This window comes from Mauremys mutica, chromosome 2, assembly GCF_020497125.1.
Source record: "Mauremys mutica isolate MM-2020 ecotype Southern chromosome 2, ASM2049712v1, whole genome shotgun sequence".
In the NCBI taxonomy this organism is placed as follows: Eukaryota; Metazoa; Chordata; order Testudines; family Geoemydidae; genus Mauremys; species Mauremys mutica.
The window spans coordinates 256,776,552-256,799,910 of record NC_059073.1 but is presented as its reverse complement, the minus strand read 5'-3'; the positions used below and the strand labels follow the sequence as shown (position 1 = coordinate 256,799,910).

The 23,359-nt window shown below is 41.3% G+C and overlaps 1 protein-coding gene across 10 annotated transcripts in view; it reads right to left on the bottom strand.

The window, feature by feature from the left end:
• CACNB2 (calcium voltage-gated channel auxiliary subunit beta 2) overlaps positions 1-23,359 on the bottom strand; it is a 426,320-nt gene that overhangs the window by 204,015 nt on the left and 198,946 nt on the right. Inside the window, exon 1 of one of the 10 annotated variants that reach the window (XM_045003340.1) lies at positions 2,592-2,722. The exons of the other annotated variants lie outside the window; for them this stretch is intronic. Coding sequence (XP_044859275.1) covers positions 2,592-2,642 — 51 coding nt within the window. The 5' untranslated portion in view covers positions 2,643-2,722. Of the gene's footprint in view, positions 1-2,591; positions 2,723-23,359 lie in introns of those variants that run through there. 10 annotated transcript variants of the gene reach the window in all.

Below are 23,359 nucleotides of genomic sequence, written 5' to 3'. Positions count from 1 at the left end.
CAGTGAACAGTATTTAAATAAATTAAGAAAACACCATCTTAGAAGAGTAATAGTGAGAGTTTTCCTGACTTATTTAAGGTTGCATCTAAATTACCTTCACAGTGAGCTGACTGAGCTGTTGAATTGCATCCTAGGAAGACTGTGCTAATGGCTAAACAGGAAGTGTACTGTACATGGATAGTGTTTAAATAATTTAAACACATACCTTCTCAAGCAGAGATCTTATTACATATGTCAAATTAAAAACATTTACACTCAACCATTATGACGATTAAAGTAGTGCAAGTGTACCAGAATAGGAAGCCATGAAAAAAATCCAAACATGTTTGACATTTAGATATATAAACAATATGCTGTGCAGTGCATATATTGTTTGAGAAATAGTATGTGATCATGTAATTCAGAGAAAAGAGTTAATGCCTCACAAATTGCCAAGCCCCAAATATGATACCACAATGTGTGACAAAGCCCATGATGAGGAACACAATATTATTAATGTAGGAAGCTTAACTTGCTGTGTGTTTCATACTGTTAGTGTTTAGCAATTATCATTTTTGCTTTCATATTTCTGATGTAAACATTTTTGAACAGAGGAAGTGATAGGGCATCAGATGTGTGTGGAAAATAGGTAACTGGGTCTAAACTGACTGACGTCCCTCAGCGTGAAATATATTTGAGAGGTTTATAAACTATTTCCTGACTTTTATGTGCTTACCAATGCAATGTAGTTTGTCTGAAAACATACTTTCTTCATGTGACACTCAAATCGTATCATTCAATCAACCGTATAGTAGTATTACTTATTGGACTACCATAAGAATATCTGAATTTATTACTACCCAGGAATAAGTCTGTGATTGTTTTAATATGCCCCTCCCTCTACTTAATTTGGGCAAATGAGATTTAAATTTGATCTTAAATGAGAGACTGAAATTCCTTACGTTATTTATATAGAACTGGTTCTCCAGCAATCTGTAAAAAGTCTGACAATGATTGAGCATGCAATGGTTTTTAAAAAATCCATTCAAATACAGTTTAAAAACACCTTCTACTTTGATATTTAAAAGTTGCTATTGATATAAACAAGTTATCCTGGAAGTCAAAGCAATGGAGGAGGGAAGCAAAGAGGTTAGTTGGGCTGAGAGCCAACATCCAAGGTTATGAAGTCTGAAAATGAAAAAGTAATTAGATGTACCATTATTGTTAAAACATTTAATATTAATGTCCTTTGGTCAGTAGGAACACATTCAAAGGAAAACTTGTCTTTGACTGGAATTATTAGCAAAGCTGCAAAGAGGATTTATTCTCCAATGCTGGAAACCTGCAAATTCCTATTACCAGAGAGCTAATAAGTTTTAAGTGATGAGCACTCTAGACTGTCAGACTCTTGGCATTTCAGCCCCCAAATGTGCTGAAAATTAAACAAGACAAACTGGACTAAAATATGGCACATGCAGCATATCATTAATGATCAGCTCAAAAGAAAATAAAACAAATTCAGTCAACTATTTTTATGCCCAGTAGCTTGTTTTAAATAATAGCACCAACAATAGATGCAGCCATTTAATCTTTGGTAAAGAATAGTAATGGACAGTAAGATAATGGTGTGAAAATTAAACAGTAACAACAAATAATCTTTTGTATAGCTATTCTTAAATAATCCACTAAAAGCAACTGAGGAAAGAGACATAGCCATGCAGCCATTACACAAGACAAAGCATTACTGGGCTTTAGTTTTTCAGACTCCAGTGTTTTTCTTCTATTCTGATGCTTATGTTACAAATCTTCACTGCCAACATTATTTAAATCTCTAATAAATGAAATAGGAACTTGGAGTCATTTTTTTTAAAGTTGAGCACTCATTTCAGCCTGCTTTTTTTTAAAATCTATCCTCTCTTTTCTATTCTGAAAGACTACAATACAGAACAAACAGTAATTCTGTAAAAATATTTGATATCTTGTTACCTTTTATTTCAGAGCACAGCTCTGGCTTGGATCTGCCACTCTGGAACAAAGCTCTTCTTAACTATAGGTAAAATAAACACTCAAGATCCTATTATAAACTAATCTAAGCTGAACGAAAAAGATACAAAGTGCAACTTGTGTCTATAAAGAAAATGTGTACTTCAACGTTATTGCCAGTAGAGAGTCCCATTGCTCTCACATGGAAGGAGATATACAGTAAAGTGTTTAAGTAAGACCAATGCTAAAAAATGTAGAACGCACTACAGGCTAAATTGTTATGACTATCCTTCTTACAGTTCCAGACAGAAGTGCTCTCAGCAACAGCCTCTTGTAAGCTCCTGCATCCTCCTCCAACTACACAAAGTATTTGCAGTTTCTCAAAATAAAAAAAGATTCAGCAACCATTTAGCAAAGTGAACTTTAAGAAGAGAATAAGGACTGTTAGTAAAAAAGGGTGCCATTTTTAATAAACAAGATTTCAGCACTGCTAGATAAGAGAAACCAGTACAGAAAAGTGAAACAGTTTAATTGCAATTAACTTAATTTTGTTAACAAGCCTTCACATTTCATTTTCAAAATGAAAGCACACTGAGCATTTGGCCTTCATTCTTTCACTATTTGCTTACCCCAGGAATAATGTGCTTAGTTTGAGGAGACATCAGACATCTGTCATGCATGTCAGACTACTTTAATGTGGACTAGACCTTCCAGCAGGAATACTTCTCACAGGAGCAAAATCTCAGAAACAAAACAAACACACCAGTAAAAACTAAAGACAACCAAGTCTGTTTTGTTAACCATCAGCTGAGTTCTTTTTCCTTCTAAGGCCTGATTTAAAGTTCCAATTTTGCCTACACAGAGCTTTACTGTTCGTCAGAGATTTCTCTCAGCTGTTGATCTAATTCAGTTCCTATACTCCTTACAGCTCCTTACAGTGAACCCCACCAACATCAATTAACAAGTTAGGGTGGAAGGGTTTTCTCCATTATTATCTTAGAAAAGGCACTTGCATGCTCACTGGAGTGATATAAAATTTTATTAATTTCAGGTGCATACCTGGGAACAGGCTTAGGCCAGAATGCTAAATAATGACAGACTTGTTGCCTGACTTCCTGTAAATATATAACAATTGGTTATCTGTCCAGAAGTAACACAGGGTTGTTGTTTTTTAAGAAGGAAACAATCATTGAAAAGTATTTCTACATATATATAGGCAAGCAGACTTTTTGTTTCCTATGCACAGTTATTAGCATAGGAAACATGCTATATTAAGAGGGGTTGTGTGTGAAAACACCAACTCAAACTAGGTTGAAAATCGCATTCTGTGGTTATTTTTAAATTATAAGATTTTACAAAGAGTATCCGCCATACTATTTTGCTTGTGAAAACAGCTACTTCAAAAAAATTCACTGTTTTTTCAAACAAAGGACCCAATCCTGCAAATATTTATGTGTAGGGACTTTTATACATGTGAGTAGTCCCAATGAACTCAATGGGAATACTCATGTACACAAAGGTACTCATGTGCTTAAGTGTTTGCAGGATTGGAGCCCTACTCTTTAAATGAGTATGTGGATTAAGTGTAAAAAAGAATGTAGTATTTATCATGGTATGTTGGATACATAACCATCAAAGCAAAATGTCCCTCAAAGTCAGAGGACTATGCACTTGCAGCTCCAGCCGAAGTCAATTGGAGCTGAATGCACACAGCACCTCTAAAGATCAAACTCCTAATGTGTGTTTCTTTACATGAGTCAAACTGGGATGAGCCACAAAGTTTAAATGTAGATCCAAACTGTCAGAAGTCCAGGACATTGAGGGGCAATCTTTTTCTTCTGTGTTTGTACAGCATCTAACACAGTAGGATCCTGGTCCATGACCCTCCTAGGCACTTCAGTAACACAAATAAAAATATTTGTTTGGGTTTAGATCAAATTTGGGGCCATAAGAAATTTTTTAGGAGGACAAGAGGTTTTTTGTTTTGTTTTTTTAAACTGAGATTATTGGCTTCAATTGTCATGGTCGGTTGGTTTAAATACATCCTTTTATACAGTGCAGTCAATTCAATTGATATGTATCAAGGTCAATAGAAATGAAAGATCTTAATGTTTTTCTTTTTTTACTTATCTCTGAAAATGTGATCTGTTTTTGAAAGTGGCATCACACAGCTGTGCTGCTATTCTAACCTGACAGGGCCCATCATCCTACAGTTTTCCTCTGTATTAGTATTGGTAACTTTTACAGAAGCAATGGTTACTTACTGTAACTGTGATTTTTTGAAATGTGATGCAAACATGTATTCTACTTGATTGTGTGCACGCTTAGTGTACTGGAGCCAGAGAATTTTGCCTTAGAGGGGCGGTGGCACACAGCCCATCCACTGGGTATAAGGGACAGTGCTGCCCGAACCTCCCTCAGTTCATTCACACAGAATGCACAGAGATTAGACTCTGATGCAGAGGGGACAGAGGATGGGTCATGGAATACATGTCTGCATCACATCTCAAAGAGCACAGTTACAGTAACTGTTTCTTCTTCTCTGAGTAGATGCACATGAGTATTCCACTTACGTGACAAACAAGCAGCATCCTCGAGGAGTGGAGCTCTGAATCTATTTAAACATGAACTCCAGGACTGCCTTCCCAAAGTTTGCATCTGCTCAGGATACCACCGTAATGGCATAATGGTTTGTAAACATAAGTATCGACAACCATGTGGCAGTCCTGCAAATATCCAGTATTGAGATGTCACTTAAGAATGCTATTGACGTAGCTTGCACTCTCATAGAAGGAGCTCATGCCGGGAGAGGAGGTGTAGAAGAAGCTGTTCCGTATGCAGTCTTGATGCAGAAAGTGATGCACATAGAGATGGTCTGTAAGGAGACTGCCTGTCCCTACATATGGTCTGCATATGACACAAACAGATGAGGTGAAGCCCAAAAGAGTTTAATCTTGTCCAGATAAAAGGCCAGATATCATCTGATGTCCAACATGTGAAGACACTGCTCCTCTGTAGATGAATGTGACTTAGGAAAAAACACAGGCAAATATACTGCCTGGTTTAAATGAAATTGAGAAATCAATTTGGACACAAAGTTTGGGTGCGGCCACATCATCACTTTTTCTTTGGAGAATTGCATCAGTACCTGCAACTCTCACACTCTCCTTGCAGATGTTATCGCCATGAGGAATGCAGTGTTTTGACATCACCCGGATCGATCGGTCTTCAGCTGTCGTTAAGACTGCACCGATCACAACACATCCGCCATTCTTCTTGCACTATTGCCTTTCTTCTCCACGTTCGTCTGAAACGTTTAACAATGTCATCTTCCCATCTTCTTGGAGGCCGACCGGGTGGTCTTTTCTGTTCTTGTGGGTACCACTCAGCAATGTTTGTGGTCCATTTATTGTCCGGGAGCGGTGCTGTGTGGCCCATCACATCTTGTTATAACTGCTTTCCATGACAATATCTTTCACACCGCTGCATTCTCCGATCATTTCATTTGGGATGCGATCCAGAAGGGAAATTCCCAACATAGCTCATTCCATTGCCCTTTCAGCGACCAACAGCTGCTGCTCTTCTCTCTTCATCAGTGCTCACGTCTCACTGCCATAGAGCATGGCTGGCAGCACTGTTGAATTGAAGATACTTCTATGAGTGGTCTTGGTGATTTTTCCTTTGAGGACATCCTTGATGGAATTAAACGCATACCATCCTGCCCGAATCTTTCACGAGAGTTCTTCGTTTAGGTCTTGGCGCATATTAACTTCTTGGCCCAAATATATGTACTGTTCCACTTCTTCGATTTCTTCTCCTGTTACCGTTATTCGGGCTTTTCATAAGACATCTGATCGCATGTATTTTGTTTTGCAGTGGTTCATCTTCAGGCTGACCTGATTGCTTTTCTTGTTGAGTCTTTGTAGCATGCTCTGCAGTTGGTTGGTGCTTTCGGCAATTAGTACGATGTCATGAGCGAATCAGAGATGAGATAATCGTTCTCCTTTTATGTTGACACCACTCCTCCAATTGATCTTGTTCATAACCATTTCGAGGCAGGCAGTGAATAGTTTCGGTGAAATCGTATCTCCTTGCTTTACGCCTTTCCCGATTGGGATGCGGAGGAGAGTTTTGAGGAGAGTAATGTCTGTTGTACATCCAGTATTCTCTTCCTTCAACAAACTCATGTACTGCATGTTAATACCCTGCTCTGTGAGTGTTTTTAATGTTATGTTAAACTCAATGCTATTGAAGGCCTTTTCATAGTCGATGAAAGCAATGCACAGCGGGAGTTTGTATTCCCTTGCTCTTTCTAGGAGACATAAGAGAGGAAAAGGGCAGGATGCCAGAGACTTGAATGGAGGTACCATGAGAGTTACTAAGACTCTATTAAGGTTCCAAAAGGGAACCAATTCCCACACCAGTGGATGGACATAAAGGATTTCTTTCAAGAATCTCACCATCGTGGCATTGGAAAACTCTTATCTTCTATGAATGGGAGGATGACAGTCTGAGATCACCACTAGATACACCTTCAATGAGCTAAGCATAAGGCCCAACAACTGAAGATGCATCAAATACTCCAAGATGTCTCAGATACTAGCCAGCATGGACTGAACTCCATGGGCCAATGACCACACTGAATAATGCTTCCACTTTCCCGAACAGGCCTTCTTAGTAGAGGGTTTTCTACTACTGAGTAGGACCTGTAGAACAGCTAATAAACACTGCACTTTCTCCTCATTCAAGCTTGGAGCAGCCACGCTGAGAGATGCAGAGAGCTAAGCAGGGGATGCAGTGTGTGGCCATGATTCTGCGGGAGTGGGTTGGGATGGAAAGGAAGGGATATGGGAGGCTAAATCGAGCAAGGTCAGAAAACCAGCACTGCCTCGGCTATGGTGGGTGACGAGGATAAGCTTGGCCTGATCTGCTTTCTGTTTGAGGATGACCTGTGGAATGATCGGGATTGGAGGAAAAGTGTACAGGAGAGCCGACTGCCAGCTGAGATGGAAGGAGTGGGTTAGGGAACCTGGACTGAAGCCCCCTCGAGAGCATAACAGACAGCTGGGTGCTGGCTGGTGAGTCTTGCCCACATGCTCAGGGTTTAACTGATCGCCATATTTAGGGTCAGGAAGGAATTTTCCTCCAGGGCAGATTGGCAAAGGCCCTGGAGGTTTTTTGCCTTCCTCTGCAGCATGGGGCACGGGTCACTTGCTGGAGGATTCTCTGCAGCTTGAGGTCTTCAAACCACAATTTGGGGACTTCAATATCTCAGACATAGGTTAGGGGTTTGTCATAGAAGTGGATGGGTGAGATTCTGTGGCCTGCATTGTGCAGGAGGTCAGACTAGATGATCATAATGGTCCCTTCTGACCTTACAGTCTATGAGCATATCTTGTTGTCCCTTGTAGTGAACAGGTCAATTGTTGGGATGCCAAAAATAACTCTCAGAATACTGGGCTTAAGGAAAAAAATTCCTGCTGAGATGATCTGTGAGATGATTCTGGATCCCAGGCAAGTGACTGGTTAAAGGAGTGATACTCTCATTGATGCAGAACAATGCCACAGCCTGATCTCCTCTTGACAGAGCACTGTGGCGTGTGCTCGCTCTTGCCTGTTCACACAATACATCAGGGTGGTTTTGTCAGAAAGTATGTGAAGTACCAAACCCTTAATGCAGTCTAGGAAAGTGAGACAGGCACTGTAAATGGCCCAAAGCTCAAGGACATTGATACGCAATTGAGCTTCCTGCTCCAACCATAGACCCTGAACCTTTAGCAACCAGACGCAGTCTCTAAACCAATCAGCGAGATGTCAGTGGCAATAGTACAATAATCCTTCTGCATAGCCATGGTATACAGTAATTACTGAGTATGTTATAATGCTGGGTGGTTTCTTCTCTTTATCCTTATGACCCACAAGGTGTGTTGTTACACTCTCTGAGGTGATAACTCTGCAGAAAAGATAACTAATTAATTGTATTATAATTTAATAATAAATTAGCTGTTTGAGATCACACTCTGAGTCAGTGGCATGCAGAGCATAGGCTCCAACAGCCTTTACTCCACATATAAATCATTCATTCTGAGGCTCACAATAAAGGACTACTATATATAATTTAAGGGCTTGTCTTCCTTGTAAAAATAAATTAGGGGCAACACTACGTCCCATCCACACACAAAAGCCTGTAGCTCAACTGTGGTGGTGCTTTTAACTCAAATTGGCGGGCCTGTCAGGGGACAAACTCCAGCTGGAGTTAGCACAACTCATCAGCTGGTAACACCATCACTCTGTGCTGCTAATAATGACTATATAGTGTGGCAAGGTATCTCCTCTGACTCACAGGCCTCAGAGTTTCCCTCTCTGGTGGTGGGGCCTGGAATAAATCAGTTCCACTCGGGAGAGCTGTTATTCCTCACTCAGGTTCTATTTTTGAATATTTACAAGGTGGACCTCAGGGTAAGCCCTAGCAGTATTCTCCTGCCAAACACAAAAAGGGAATCTCTCTCCCTGCCCTGTCTCTGGGGTGTTGCCTTGTTATGCTGGCTTCTGGATACCAGTCCTTCTCCAGTCTATTGGCTCAGTTGCTTCTGCTATACCAGTGGTTCTCAAACTTTCACATAGCAAGCCTCTGAGTGCAACCCCCATTATAAATTAAAAAACACTTTTTTGTATATTTAACATCATTATAAATGCTGGAGGCAAAGCGGGGTTTGGGGTGGAGGCTGACAGGCCCCCATATAATAACCTCACGACCCCCTGAGGTGTCCTAACCCCCAGTTTGAGAACCCCTGCTCTATACTAAGGAAAGCAGCCTTCCACCCAGGAGAAGCCCTTTCTCCCTGCTGCCACTAGCTCTGCTACAGCTTATCTCTCCTCCCTCTCTCTCACCAGAAGGTCATAGGCAGCCCTTAACTGAAGTAACCTCTTTTCAGCTCAGAGGGCTAAGAATCTTTACCATGGTAGGGCTGATATATTTGCCTTACACCACTCTGTCTGATAGCTGTCCAGTCTGACTTTTTCACAGTAGCTAGAGTGTTATTTCACAGTGTGGCTACTCTCACTCAAACTAGGCTAACTAACTTGAGTATAGATAATTTGAGTTAACAGAGCAGTGAAGACATAGCTATAGAACTTTCTAAGGCCACGACTACATGGGGACACTCAGGACAAGTCTACAACGGCGCACACTCTAGCACGTCTGGTGAAGACACACTAGCTGACTGGACACAAAGCAGATTGTGTCCATATATCTAGTTAGTCAACAGAAACTGCAGGGGACCACTGCTATGGGTGAAGCTACCACAAGGGTTAGGACCCCTGATTCTACTTATTGTCCTGTACTCTGTAAATCCTCCTGTGACCCCTGCAAAGCACATTACAACAGTTTAGTGCTGAAGTGACCAAGGCATGGATAACTGCAGCATAGTCCATATCTAAGAGCATGTGAGTGATTTTCAGTGTGTGACACTACATATTTGACTATGTCTGACTCATAAATGAAGTCTGGAGGGGCTTGCTATATGTTTATAAGAATTCCTTAAAGCATAGCTTGTAAGACTAAGTGTTGTGTAAATGAAACAAACTGGTACAACCCTAGATGTTTGGGGGTTTTTTTAAAGATGATTTTCACCCCTAGGAGGACAGATGTAATTTGCTGTTTTAAGAAACACCTTTCTATACTGGCAATAAAAATATCAAGTATAAAGATACTTATTTCCAGACCTGTAATTGCATGAAAAATAAAATATTAATAGGATTATGGTTGTAGGGGAAAATAAAATTGTATTTCAGATACTAGTCTGGCTGAATCAAGTAGTCAGAATAGCCTTCTGATCATCTGGATGCATTGGTTTAATGCAGTGGTGGGCGACCTGCAGCCCGTGGGTCGCACATGGCCCGTCAGGGTAATCCGCCAGTGGGCCAAAAGACAGTGTTTACATTGACCATCTGCAGGCACGGACGCCCACAGCTCCCAGTAGCCATGGTTTGCCGTTCCCGGCCGACGGGAGCTGCGGGAAACAGTGGCCCACGCCACTTCCTGAGGCTCCCATTGGCCAGGAATGGCAAACCGCAGTCACTGGAAGCTGCAGGCAGCTGTGCCTGTGGATGGTCAAAGTAAACACTGTCTCGCGGCCCACCAGCAGGTTACCCTGGTGGGCCGCGTGCGGTCCATGGGCTGCAGGTTGCCCACCACTTGTTTAATGTCTATGCTACCAGAGAAGGATCATCAGATTACATAATAAAAATGACTGTTACTCGTATTCAAGTTTGACAACAACTGGAAATTAGTTTCCACATGTAGTGTTCAGAAAACATGTCGGGGAAAGTTGGGGTCTATGATCCCTCCTACTATTGGCCAAGGTGGCACAATGATATTATGTTGCTCATTCTGCTTCCTTAGGAGCAGAGTGCCAAGCTTGCCTGTCATGGGCCATATTCTCCCAGGTCATTAAGTCCAGCCCCGCAGACTGTATGTGCTGCTTGATGTAATCCTTGTAGCAGAGTTTGGAATGGCCAAACTTCCTACTGCCTTTTTCAAATTCACTATTCAGAACTCCCTTAGGCAGTCGATTGTTATACATACGTATAATGTGGCAGACCCAGGTCATTTGTCAGCATGGCTTCTACACTTAGCATGGCTGTCAGCCATAGCAATTAATTGTCGGTGATTTTGTCAGACCATTTGATTCCCATTATGTTGCGCAGGTGGCGTTGTTGCAGACCATTACGTTTTGGATATGGCAACGAGAAATGGGGCAGGTTTCTAACAAGTATAGAAGACAAGGAAGCACAACAGCTCTGTAAACTTGGCATTTTGTGGATACTTTGGACCCCCCCCCCATCTTGTCCATAGCCTTTTTTGCAGACAACCAAAAGTTGTGGCAGATGACTTTAAGCATGCTGAAAGTTCTTTGTCAAAGCTGTTGTCGTCAGTAACTGTGCTACATAGGTAGCAGACGGACTTGACATTGTTTAATTGGCAGCATTCTATCCTTCACGTAGCCCTGGTAATGTAAACATCCCTCAGGCCTTTACAATGATGATGACATAGCCCAGAAGGTGCCATCATTTTGACTGAGGGTGCTGCCAGGAATAGAACCACTTTTCTGACATGTTGAAAAAAATGTTTATAACAGCAAGGTCAAACTCTGTGCAGAGTGTTAGGAGTAGTTCTCCATTTGTATTTAAAGACCCACTTCAGAATTTCCCCATGACTCTGTTCCAAGTGATATAATCATCTCCAAAGCGAGCACTGAAGTCACCCAATAATAATATTTTGTTACTGCTTCTCAAATTGAAGGAGGATGGGCTTCCCTGAATAGCGCCGCCTGCTTGTCTAAGTAGGACCTCATGTTCCCATTGCTGAGCAAGAATCATGTATACATCACACCTTGCCCATTCACATGGAGATCATTGGCTACTGGATTCCAACGTCTCAGGCCTGTTGGCACCACCTAGGAAACTCATGCCACAAGTCTTTTGGTGAAGCGTTGGTGAATGATGATGGTGAGCTCCTGGAAGGTGGAGACTATTGATACTGGTAGATTGTCCACGCAGAATAGTTTAATGTGCAACCTGCAGTGCGTAGTAGCAGGATCCATGCTCTAGGATGTGGCAACCTTTACCCAATGGAGAGCCGAGGCTCGATGGCTGGAGGGTGCTGTGTCTGCCCCACAGTACCTGCTAACTCAGCTATGTGGTGTTCAAAGAGGGTCTTCGCCAGGTTCCTGGGGCTTGATGGCCCATATTAGGATTCTTCCACCCAGGTGAGCCCTAACCGTTCACCCTGCTGCTGATGAAAGGTGTGCACCTACATTTACCAGTCCCAGATCCAGATACTGCACATTTAGCCCAGATGAGGACCTACAGGAAAGGTGGGGGTAACCTACAAGGTGATCATTAGAGTACAACCTTTAAAAGTATACATATAAAAAAGGGTCAGCATCGCAGTTTGGCTAAGATGACTAAAAATAGGTGATTTTTCTCTCATCGTGCTTCCATCTATGCCATAAAAAATGGATTACTGACATGGTTGTCTGTGTTCTATTTACAATCTTTGTTGGAAAATCATTTATCAGAGAATAATGAGTTTCAGATAGATCTTATCTTACAGTATAAAAGTAATCATCCTTTAACAGGTTGACAATTCACAACTCCCATTTATTCTTATCAGATAAGGATATGGAAGTAATGAAATAATCCCCTCATATTAATCTGAAAGGCATTGTTTTGTTGTTTACAGTTTGACACCACTTCCCTCTGTTGATACTGAAGCAGTTCCTTGCCAATTAAAATGTATACTGGAAAGATCTGTAGCACATAGAATGTATCAGATTAAAATGAATGGCTCATTTTTTCCATATAATGTAACAAATTGTAACAAACTTTTATTACAAAATAAGGAAGGGATGGCAAAAATGCATCTGTCCTCCTATAAGAGAGTGTAACAAATTTAGACAAGCTACAGAATATTACAAAAAACCAAAAACTCTAGGTTAAACCACTATTAAGGTTGCAGTTCAAACACCGAAAGGTTAGGAAATGGCAGAATTAAGGTTGCCTGTGCTTGACCCCTTCTGCTCCATCACTTTCCACTGCACCCCAGTCCCAGTCTCCCTCCCTTTGTTCTTCATCCAATCTCTTTCCCCCAGACCTCCCTCACACATATCTGGCTCCTTGTCTCCTTGCCCTGTCAATCCCAGCTCACCCCTGTAACCTAGCTCTTTGTCAGATCTGTCTCCCCTCTCCCCTCAGTACCTTCACCCTACTCCAGTCATCCCTAGTCCCAATCTCATTGCCCAGCCAGTCCCAACATCCATCTCTGGCTCCTTGTCCAATTTAAGTGTCCCCCTCCTCACCACTGGCTCCTATCCCTTTCCACCCCCATATATACACCATGTTTCCTTCCCCATCTCTCAGTCCCAGTCTCCTCTGAGGTCAGACTAAATGATCTGCTCAGTCCCTCTGGCCTTAATATCTAGAATCTATTAATTCTCTGCTCTCCTCTAGTTCCCAGTCCCATGATCCTTGCCCAGCCAATCCCTGTCTCCCGCTTCCCCAACTCCTAGTCATAATTTCCCTCCCTCAACTCTGCACCAACCTCCAGTTTCAGTTGTATGTTGTTTCTCCCTTCCCCCCTCCATCTCCCCAGGCTCCTTGTCCCAATCTACTCCATCCCCACTAATCCAACTTGTCCCCTCTCTACCCGAATTAGGTAGCTTCTACCTCCTTACTGTCCGGGTACCAGAGGGGGTAGAACATTGGGTGCATGGAAGAGACGTCTCTCTGGTCTCAGTTCCAATGCCAAGTGCCGGCACAGCCTGCAGCAACCTAGTGCTGCAATTTCAGGGAAAGTGCTATTGAGCCGCCTGCAGCCCCAGGCTTGAGTATGCTCAGTGAGGATGGAATTTTTGGAGATTTTAGCTGTGAATCTCCAGCAAATCTCTACCAAGCATGTGTGAAATGCAGTTTTTCAAAGATTTATAATTTGGCCAAATTTTGATGAATTTCAACTGGGACAGCGAAAGGCACATCCCTGATACAAAGGCCACATCTGTCATAAACAGATAGTTAAGGGTTAAGGTCTCTTTTACCTGTAAAGGGTTAACAAGCTCAGTAACCTGACGGACACCTGACCAGAGGACCAATCAAGGGACAAGATAATTTCAAATCTCTGTGGAGGGAAGTCTTTGTTTGTGTTCTTTGTTTGGGGGGTGTTCTCTCTTTGGATCTAAGAGGGGCCAGACGTATATCCAGGCTCTCCAAGCTTTCTGAAGTATTCTCTGCTATTCAGTATAGTGAGTATTAGAAAGGCGGATTAGTCTTATAATTAATTTCTGTATTTGCAAATGTGTGTTTGCTGGAGAAATATCTTTATTTCTGTTTGCTGTTACTTTGACTATTCTGAGAAAGGACGGGGGGGGGGGGGGAGTCCCTCTTGGTTTATAAGTTAGACCCTGTAATATTTTTCATCCTGGTGTTACAGAGATAGTATTACTTTCTTTCTTTTAATAAAAAATTTTCTTTTTAGAACCTGATTGATTTCTTCCCTTGTTTGGAATCTCAGGGGAAGAGGAGGAGGGGAAGGGAATCCCTCTGTGTTTGATTCAAGGAGTTTGAATCAAGGTGATCTCTCCCGACGGCTAAGGGAGGGGGGAGGTGGGGGAATGGGCTATTTCCCTTCGTGTTAAGATCCAAGGAGTTGAATCTGTGTTCCCCAGGGAAAGTTTTGGGGGAACAGGGAGTGTGCTAGACACTGGAATTTCTAGCTGGTGGCAGCGTACCAAATCTAAACTAGGATTTAAGTTTAGAGGAGTCCATGCAGGTCCCCATCTTGTGGACGCTAAAGTTCAAAGTGGGGAATAAACTTATGACAACATCTCTGCCAAATTTTAAGTCCAAACCATGTGAGAGATCTTGTGCTTCTCAGAGAGGTCACCTAAATTTCCCAACATGGGCAAAACAAGGTATTTTTTCCTAGTCTCAGAAACAACAGAATTCTTTTGGTTCAGACAGGGACCTCAATGTTCAAAGTTAATTTACTAAGAGTAAACCTCTCTGGCCTCTTATGGGTAAGGTTCTCCTACTTAATAACTTAATGTAATGTGTAGCGAGTCATCTGCATGTTATAAATTAGGCCAGTTAGGCAGCCCACATATTAAGATATTATTTTTGTACAAATTATGCATTTGAATCACTTAAATCAAATTTGAACACCATTGATATTTGCTCATTTCCAGGCTAACCCTTTTCTCCTTCAGTTTAGCTCACCTTTATCAGGTATTTATTTCTGTAAAACTCAGGCAATATATGGAAGAGAGTTAGGAAATACAAATCACAAATATTCTTAGTTGATTTTATGAGTCATGTGGAGCTGGATTACATAATGAGGTGCAGGATTTTCCCTTTCAATTTGTTCCACAATTACACACATTCTAGATTATTGATGTTATCCATTATCATTAACTTATCGTTAGGCTAAGAAAGCAAACAATTATTTCCTTCAAATTGGGGCTATTTCTGCAGTATCCTCTCAGGCAAAACTCCCAAAGACGTCAAGACTGGCTCATTATGACCAACACCATTTCCATTCCCATCATATTTCTATATTAAAATTAACTGTTGTAAAGTCAGTATACAGAGTATAATTAAGTAATATTAAATAGAGTATGCCTTTATCTTGAGTCATATTTAACATTTCAAATTATTTGGATTCCACAATAGACACACTAAAAATGGCTTTTACCTCATCCTTTAAAAAAGTCATAGTAAAGCATATTAACTTAGAGTAGAGTCAAATATACCCTTTTATACCAGGCTTGAATCTGTTCATTAGTTTATTATCTAACATAGAAATGAGTCTCCTCTATGGACATAAGAGATTTCAGTGGCAGAATAAATCATGCATATTAAATCTAAGTGCATTAGCCATAGTGAGAAGTCAAAAATGAGAAAGCAATCAGAGAAGGTAATTAAGACAATGACTGTGTGTCCCAGATTGAGTGTATGGGCAATATTTAGATAAGAAGGGGCTGGAAGGAAGCTTGCAGAAGAGCACAGCTACTGTACGCCATTTCTAGTATACAGCAGACATGACCTTGGACAGATTTAATCCATGAGAAGGCAGCTTAAGTAAACTGTAGAAACACACAATGTGAATTATAAAGGCAATTGCACAAATTTCATACACTAGGAAAAGAGAGGGAAAAACAGAAACAGGAAAGGAAATACAACAAAAGGCAGAAACAGTTCTGTGCCTAAACAGGTATATTGTCTCCCTGATTGATGTTGAATTTGACAATAAAATAATGAACATATAATAATGAAAATAACTAAATATTTAATTTATTGCATAAAGGCTATATTCTACCCAGGGTCTCCCACTGACACCAGCAAGATAGATGACAGGAAATATGTATGGTCTGGTTCATGGACTGTTATGAAAAACAGAGTTCAGCTCTCTCTCTCCACAATGTAGTCTATATCCGTTCCCTAAATTATTAAAAGCTGAAGAAATTTTGTAAGCTTGTTTTAAATTTAAAATAACTCTAATCCATTTTTCTTCATTTTATCACATGAAATTCAGAGACAAACACACATTTTTTTGCACCAGGCAGTGTCTGTTCAGGCACAACATATATTTCATGTGACAGCAAGTGACACCCTGCTACTTCAGCTCTTAGGCCTTGAGTATGGTGGTTTGACAACAGGGACAAGTGGGATGTAGGATGAGGCTACCAATCTCATTCACACTTGTAATCACTGAGGATTTGAACCCAGGGGTTGAATCATTAAAATCAATGGCAAAAATCACAGATTTCATCCATTTTCTTTAAAAGAACATAAATAAAATCCAATGGACATTTAAGAAAAAATAAATTATTCAGATTCATTTTCTGAAATGTAACTCTTTTTAACCGTGCTCTCTTTTTCTGTAACTATTTTTTTCTCTCTTTTCTCTGCCTTCCTCAACTTATTTCCCTTCTGTCTGTGACTCTCCTTTTCCCTTCACTTTCTTTATGTAGACCTTACTTAGGCTGACTTACCAAATGTCTCCCCCCCACCACTTCCTCCTCCCATTTTGTATTTTTTATTTCCTTTCATTACTCTTCCAATCCATCTTTTCTCCTCTTAACCTGCCCTCTTCCTATGTCAGCTATCTGGAATTTCACCAGATTCCTGATTTCTCTGAAGTACTCAGAGATAAGGAATCATGCAAATTTAACTTTGTTCCCATTGGCATGGCATCAGACCAGATGGGCAGCTGTAAATTAACAGCAATACATTTTTAGTTTTTTATATCTACAGTGCCAGTTCCACATTAAGATGAGGCCTTCCATGGAACACTACTGAATTTTCTTAAAACACCCTATACTTTTTTATTGTGATGTACAGTAGATTTGGTCAAGGGAAATTTATTTTTTGTGAAATTGCAGTGGTGAGTTTGTATGAGTATCTATTCAAGTGCTTGTAAAGATCAGGTTGTTTGGAGCCCATTGTGCTTCTCATATCTTCAGATTTTATTTGATTTACAAGATATTTTGTGACAAGCCTCTTTGAAAGAGTATTCCAAAGTGTGTGTATATATATATTTTCCTTTCTGTTACATGTATTTGATTTACTGACAAGCTTTTACATCAGATTTAGTGAGAAAAAATGCATACAAGACTGACAAAACTCAAGGCTGCCAAATTGAGTCAAGCCAGATAATGAAACAGGTCATGTTATCTTTGCAAAAATGTCAAGATTTAACCATTTCCTAAACTGAAGCGGCAAGGTTTTCTTGTTGTTAAGTAATGCAATACAATTTCAACATGATTTGTTTTGTCCTTGTTTGTATGTGGGTGATTGATTAAATGTTGCAGAATGATAACATTTCCCTTCAAAGGTAAATCAATTAGCTCAAAATTATTGGGCCTCCCAATGTAGAACAGGACACTTAAGGATTTTATTTTGCTGTTCATAGTTTATTCTTCATATTTCTGTCAGCCAGAGAGCAAGCAAAAAATAAATAAATCACACTTTAGGGAAATGAATTCCTTGCATATCTTAAAGGTCATCAAATTTAGTTGTTATTGGGGGAGGGTGTGCAAGGAATGTAGGATAAGGCCTTGATTTAATATTCCAATTCAGGGTGGGGGTGGTGGGGAGGGTATGAGATGGAATCACAAATACAAGCAATTATCACAGATATGTACAGATTTCCTCCTACATATAAGAGACATTCTCTATCAGAATGAGTTGCCTCCCGCCTGCCCTTCCTAGCATGCTTCACAATGATTGTTTCTTTGTAAGGAGATTTAGGCAGTTTGCGTCAATCAAGGATTTAACAAGAGAGATAAATGCCATCCCCTCTTAACACACACAAACAGCTGCCAGAACCTGTCTCCATATTCTAAGGGGGTATGGGCAACAAGCAAAATTATTCATGTTGGTCATTTCTATATACTCTGCATTTTTTTAATTTACTGCACAAAAATTAAATTTTCACTGTAAAGTTGATTCACATGCCCTCATATTTTTCCAATAAAAGCAAAGATTTAACAGGAACTATCTGGTAAAAGGCTGGCATAAATAACATGAGATTGGAATGAAAATCCTTGATAAACTGTATAGTATACATATAGTAATATATATAGTATACTTCATGTTTTATTTCTGTAACAGGTACAAGGAAATATGAGCATAGTCAGATCAACTACTTACAGTATATAAAATAAAAAGGTCAAAAGGAACACGATCTTGGATTCAAACTAAAATACCAACTCAAAATGATTCTACTTTCAGAATATATGATTTAGCAACAGCATAAGTCATCTATGCCTAGTCATGCTTAATGATGTCACACCAAACTCTGTAGTAAGATCAGTTCACTTGTATGTCTGCCAGGTACAAATTAATTTACCACAAACCAGCTTGATTTTCCACCAGGAGTCACCCAAACAAATGGAAATATTTCTTCACACAACGCACAGTCAACCTATGGAACTCATTGCCAGGGGATTTTGTGAAGGCCACAAATATAACTAGGTTAAGAAAAGAATTAGATAAATTCATAGAGGATAGATCCAACAATGGGTATTAGCCAACATGATCAGGGACATAACCCTACACTCTAGAAGCTAGGACTGGACAATAGGAAATGGATCACTCATTAAATTACACTGTTCTGTTCACTCCCTCTGAAGCATCGGGCACCGGCCAGTGTTGGAAGACAGGATACTGGGCTAGATGGACCACTTTTCACTTATTTGCTTGTAACCCTTTCTACCTTATTTTACTTACCTATATCCTCTTGTTAATAAACTTTATTTTAATCAAAACCAGCCAAGCACTGTATTTGAATTGAAGTGATTGTTAACTCCAGTTAATGTGGAAAACTGCAGGGTACTGACTCTTTAAAGGAAATCTTAGTATTCATCTGAATGGTGCAGGAAAGGGCTGGACACTGCAGAGCACATGATTTTGGGAAAATTCGGGACTGGGAGTGTGTTGGAGTCACTTGTCTAATAGTAAGCAAGATTGGTGACCACTAGGGTAGAAGTGAGGTGTAACAAACAGACTGCTGGAATCAGAGCACTCAGCCAGAGCTGCCTAACACACAGACTCTCAGTCCCTGCTTGTCTGTGGCTGTTGGTGCCCAGGCTCTGAGCCACAGAGCATTGAAGCACCCAGGGCTACAGGGCAGGCAGTAACACAACCATTCACTGCTCTGGATTGCACCCCAGCATGTGCCACAGCCCCAGTACATTATTTCACTCTGCATGCAGGCCAATTGGAAAGTAAATTCCCACAGAAAAAAATGTAAAATCCACAGGAAAAACTGAAGAATGAAACATGCTATTCTCAGAGCACATTTCAAATTGGAGTGTTCAATGATAATCCTTTTTAGGAAAATTTCTGATAATCACCTTAAAGCTCAGGGGCTTCACGCAGCTACACATTTTGAATCTGCAAAAGTAACTTGGATCTCTCTTGAAAATAGGCTTATCATTAGATTTCTGGTACTTCCTGTTGAGCTGTGAATTTAATAACATCTCTCATAAAATGTTGGCTTCTTAGTACCAGTCTTGGCCACTACCAGGAAGTACAGAAGCATATGAAATGAGAAATAATGAAACAAGTTTTAACCATCCACTTCAAACGTCAAATAAGTTAAATGAACACTGTTAAATCAAATAGATAGTTTCCCTCTGGTTATGTTTCTTAAGACAATTTAGAAACTGTAAAGTACAATTCAGATCAAATTTTTGATTATCCTGTTTTACAATTTGTTTCTATTTGCTAGTTTCCTATACAAGAGGATTTATTTACACAGGCATCAGCATGGTGACATCCACATACTCATACCAGGGCCGCCCAGAGGATTCAGGAGGCCTGGGGAAAAGCAATTTCGGGAGCTTCTTCCATAAAAAAAAAAAGTTGCAATACTGTAGAATACTATATTCTCGTGGGGGGCACGGGGCCTGGGGCAAATTACCCCACTTGCCCCGCGCCCCCCCCCGGGCAGCCCTGACTCATACACTACTCTGGAAAGCTTAAGGAGAGTGGCTGCTCCATTTTGTGTCAAAGAACTGAAAACATATACAGATATTTCATTCTGCCACTGTCCAATAGCATTTTGAGAAGTAGGAAAGGCCCCACAGTAGTATTCTGAGTGGGGCCCTCTGCAGTCACACCTCCGCCCAAAAGAATTGTGGTAGTGGGTGTGATAGACCCAGGCTAGTTAGGTACAGCAGAATAGCAGAAGGCAGATATACTGGCCACTGGATTAACAGTTTTCTGTCCCCTGACTGACCAGAGCAGGGGCTGCTCCAGGCTAATGAGAACACCTGATTCTAATTAACCTGCAAAGAGTCAGGTGAGGCCATTCAGTTAATGTGACCACCTGACTCTAATTAAGGCCCTGCTGATACTATAAAAAGGGCTCACTCCAGTCATACAGGAGAGAGCCAGGGAGCCAGAGGAGAGGAAGTGCGGCTGAAGGGCTGGTTACTGAAGACACCCTCAAACCATCGTTAAAGGAACCCTAAGGTAAGGGTGAAGAAGGGAGAAGCAGGAGAGCTGTGGGGAAGTGGCCCAGGGAAATGTAGCAACTCTGGCAGTGAAAGGTTGGCTGCCAACAACTGCTACCATTAGGGTCCCTGGGCCGGAACCCGGAGTAGAGGGCGGGCCCGGGTTCCCCCCAACCCACCACTACAGGAACATCTCCTGGAAGGGGAAGTCAGGCCCCTTTCAGGACAGGAGGCTGAACAGAGACTGTGGGAGTTCTCTCACCAACCTCCTTGCAGGCCTATGATGAAAAGGGCTCAGTAGACTGTAACCCTGGCCCTAGAGAGAGAAGAGCTACGTGGAGGGTCACAGTGAGCCACTGAGGCTAGCATAAACCGCCTAGAAGCGCAGGACCCACCGGAGCAAGGTCAGAACTCTGCCACATGGGATACAGTAATTTACTACGTTTCTTCCTTTCTCTCCTCCTCATGGCAGAAGAAGGTCCCTGGATCAGCTATACCATCAACCTCCCAGGGAATAAATGCTTCAGGCCCAAGTGTCTCATTGTTCTCCATGGCTTTCACAGGAGCTTCTTGCCTGTCTAAAGAAGGTGTGCAGATAGCAGCAGCCCAAGCTTGGAGGTGATGCTACACATTTGGCTAATTTCAAACATCTGCAAAATACCAAGCTAAGATACCTACTTAATGAAAACACATACTTTGGAGCAAGATGAAAAATTAGATATACAGGCAGACTTCTTGTGGAAAAGGGATTCTAAACATGATTATTTATAAATATGAGAATGAAACTGAAAATGTCTCTAAGTTTGTGGATGGTCTTTCTTTTATCTGATTTGGCTAGCCTGTCTAACTTCAAATAAAATTGCACATAGTAACCAAACAGACCTGTAGAGCTCTGTTAGCTGGGGAAAAAATCATTACCAGAAATGTACTGTGCAATACAGATTTAAAAATAAAATACCCAATCACTGGGACAAATTTCTGCCTTTAGCTACACTCACACAATCCCAATTAACTAAGGGCAGAATTTGGCCCACTGTGCAAGCCCTGGGTATTCCATGCACTGTAATTGCCATGCCATAAGTTTATTCCTGAAGAAACCTCTTTCAATACGCTGGATGTTACGATGTGGGAAAGGAAGTGGTAACACCTTCTGGGGCAAGGAATTACCAGACAGACAAAATATTTCATCTTTAGAGCAAGACACATTTGTTCCTGGTTTTTGCCAGGGTAGCATCTCCCTAAATTTCCTCTGCATCTGAAATGTGACTTTCAAATACTAATATGAAAGCAGCACATTTACAAGGAGTGTCATGGACACAGACCAGTAAAAAATATTTTGGCCTCTTTTCTTCAGTTCATTAAATTTATGCTGCTCACCCAGTGCAAATCAGCCCTAAATGAGTAGATTCAGCCACTGGAGGATGGCCCAGAGCTGCTGTAGCAGCTTGTATTATACCAGACTATTGGCTACCAAGCAAAGGGGGCTGGAGGTGTGTGGAGGAGGAAAAGGTGGCATGGCTAGGGCATCCCCTAGGCAGATGGCACAATTTAGAGCAGCCTTGGGGCAATTTTAAATTACCTCATGGGATTAGCCCAATGCAGATGATTTAAGGCCATCTTTGCCCTTCCCATCCAGAGAAACACTGAGTGCTCTTTATCTGCTGCTCAGAAGTGACCCTGGGAATAGAAACCAAGTTTTGTGGAATTGTAAAACATGACTTTGCAAACCCTTACACAGGTATTCTCCCATGGGAATAATCTCATTGACTTCAATGAGAACATGACAGGTATAGTGATTTCCTGCATATCCTTGGGAAACTTATTGAATTAACTTCAAGTATCTTTGGGGTACATACTGTTAAATACAAAGTTTATATATTATTGTGGGTTAGTATTTCATGTAACCTCTCAAGGGAGGAGATGTAATGTGAGGCCTGGGAGCTCAAAGGACCACAGTGAAAATGTGCCAGACAAGAATGCACTTTTGGGATGATAAATTAGATGCGGATTTCCTGGGTGTAGATGCACATCCTTACTTCTAGGGCACCCTCTGTGCCAGACACAGCATTGCAGGGAACTTTGCCTCCAACACTCTCTCTACTGGCCACTTGCTCGGTCTCAAGTATAAGTCCCAGTCAGTCCCTTCTCTGGACTCCTTTTGTGGGTCTTCTGTGGCTCAGCCCTCCAGCCAAGTCACACACAGTTCAGTCCCCATTTGGGGTTAACAAAAGGGTCCAACTCCAAGTTCAAAATCAAATACTCCGAACTAAGAGTCCTTTCTGCTGCTGTCGGGCTCCACCAAATTCCTGTTTCTTCTCCTGCTAGATTCCCCTACTGCCTCCCTTCTCCAGAGATTCTAACAGATTTCCTTATGGATCCCCCTGCTGCAAAGCTTCTCTCATAACAACTAGCTGTTCTGCCCCTCCTGGGTAGAGTTACCATATTTCAAGTTTCCAAATAGAGGGCACTGCCAGGGGGACAGGAAGCTCAAGGGGAAGGGGGGAGGGTACAACAAATGCCACTCTCCAGCTACGCAGCACTGAAAGCAGCGCCACCGCCAGCAGCAGCACATAAGTAAGGGTAGCAGTATCATACCAACAATCATGGGCATTTACTCAGATTTCAAAAATCCACCTGGACATAAATCAAAGGACCAAAAAAAGGGGTTATGTCCAGGAAAACCCAAATATATGGTAACTCTACTCCTAGGCTGCTCTTCTAGTCTATTCTCCTCTTAAGGCCCTAGCCCAAGGCTCCACCACAGGAACTTACTCTGCTCCGAGTAGATCTCTCAGCCTATCTTCCTCCAGCTCTTCCCAGAGGAGAACTCCACTTGGTTTTCCCTCCAGGGTCTCCTCCCCTCTAGAGACTTCTCAGCT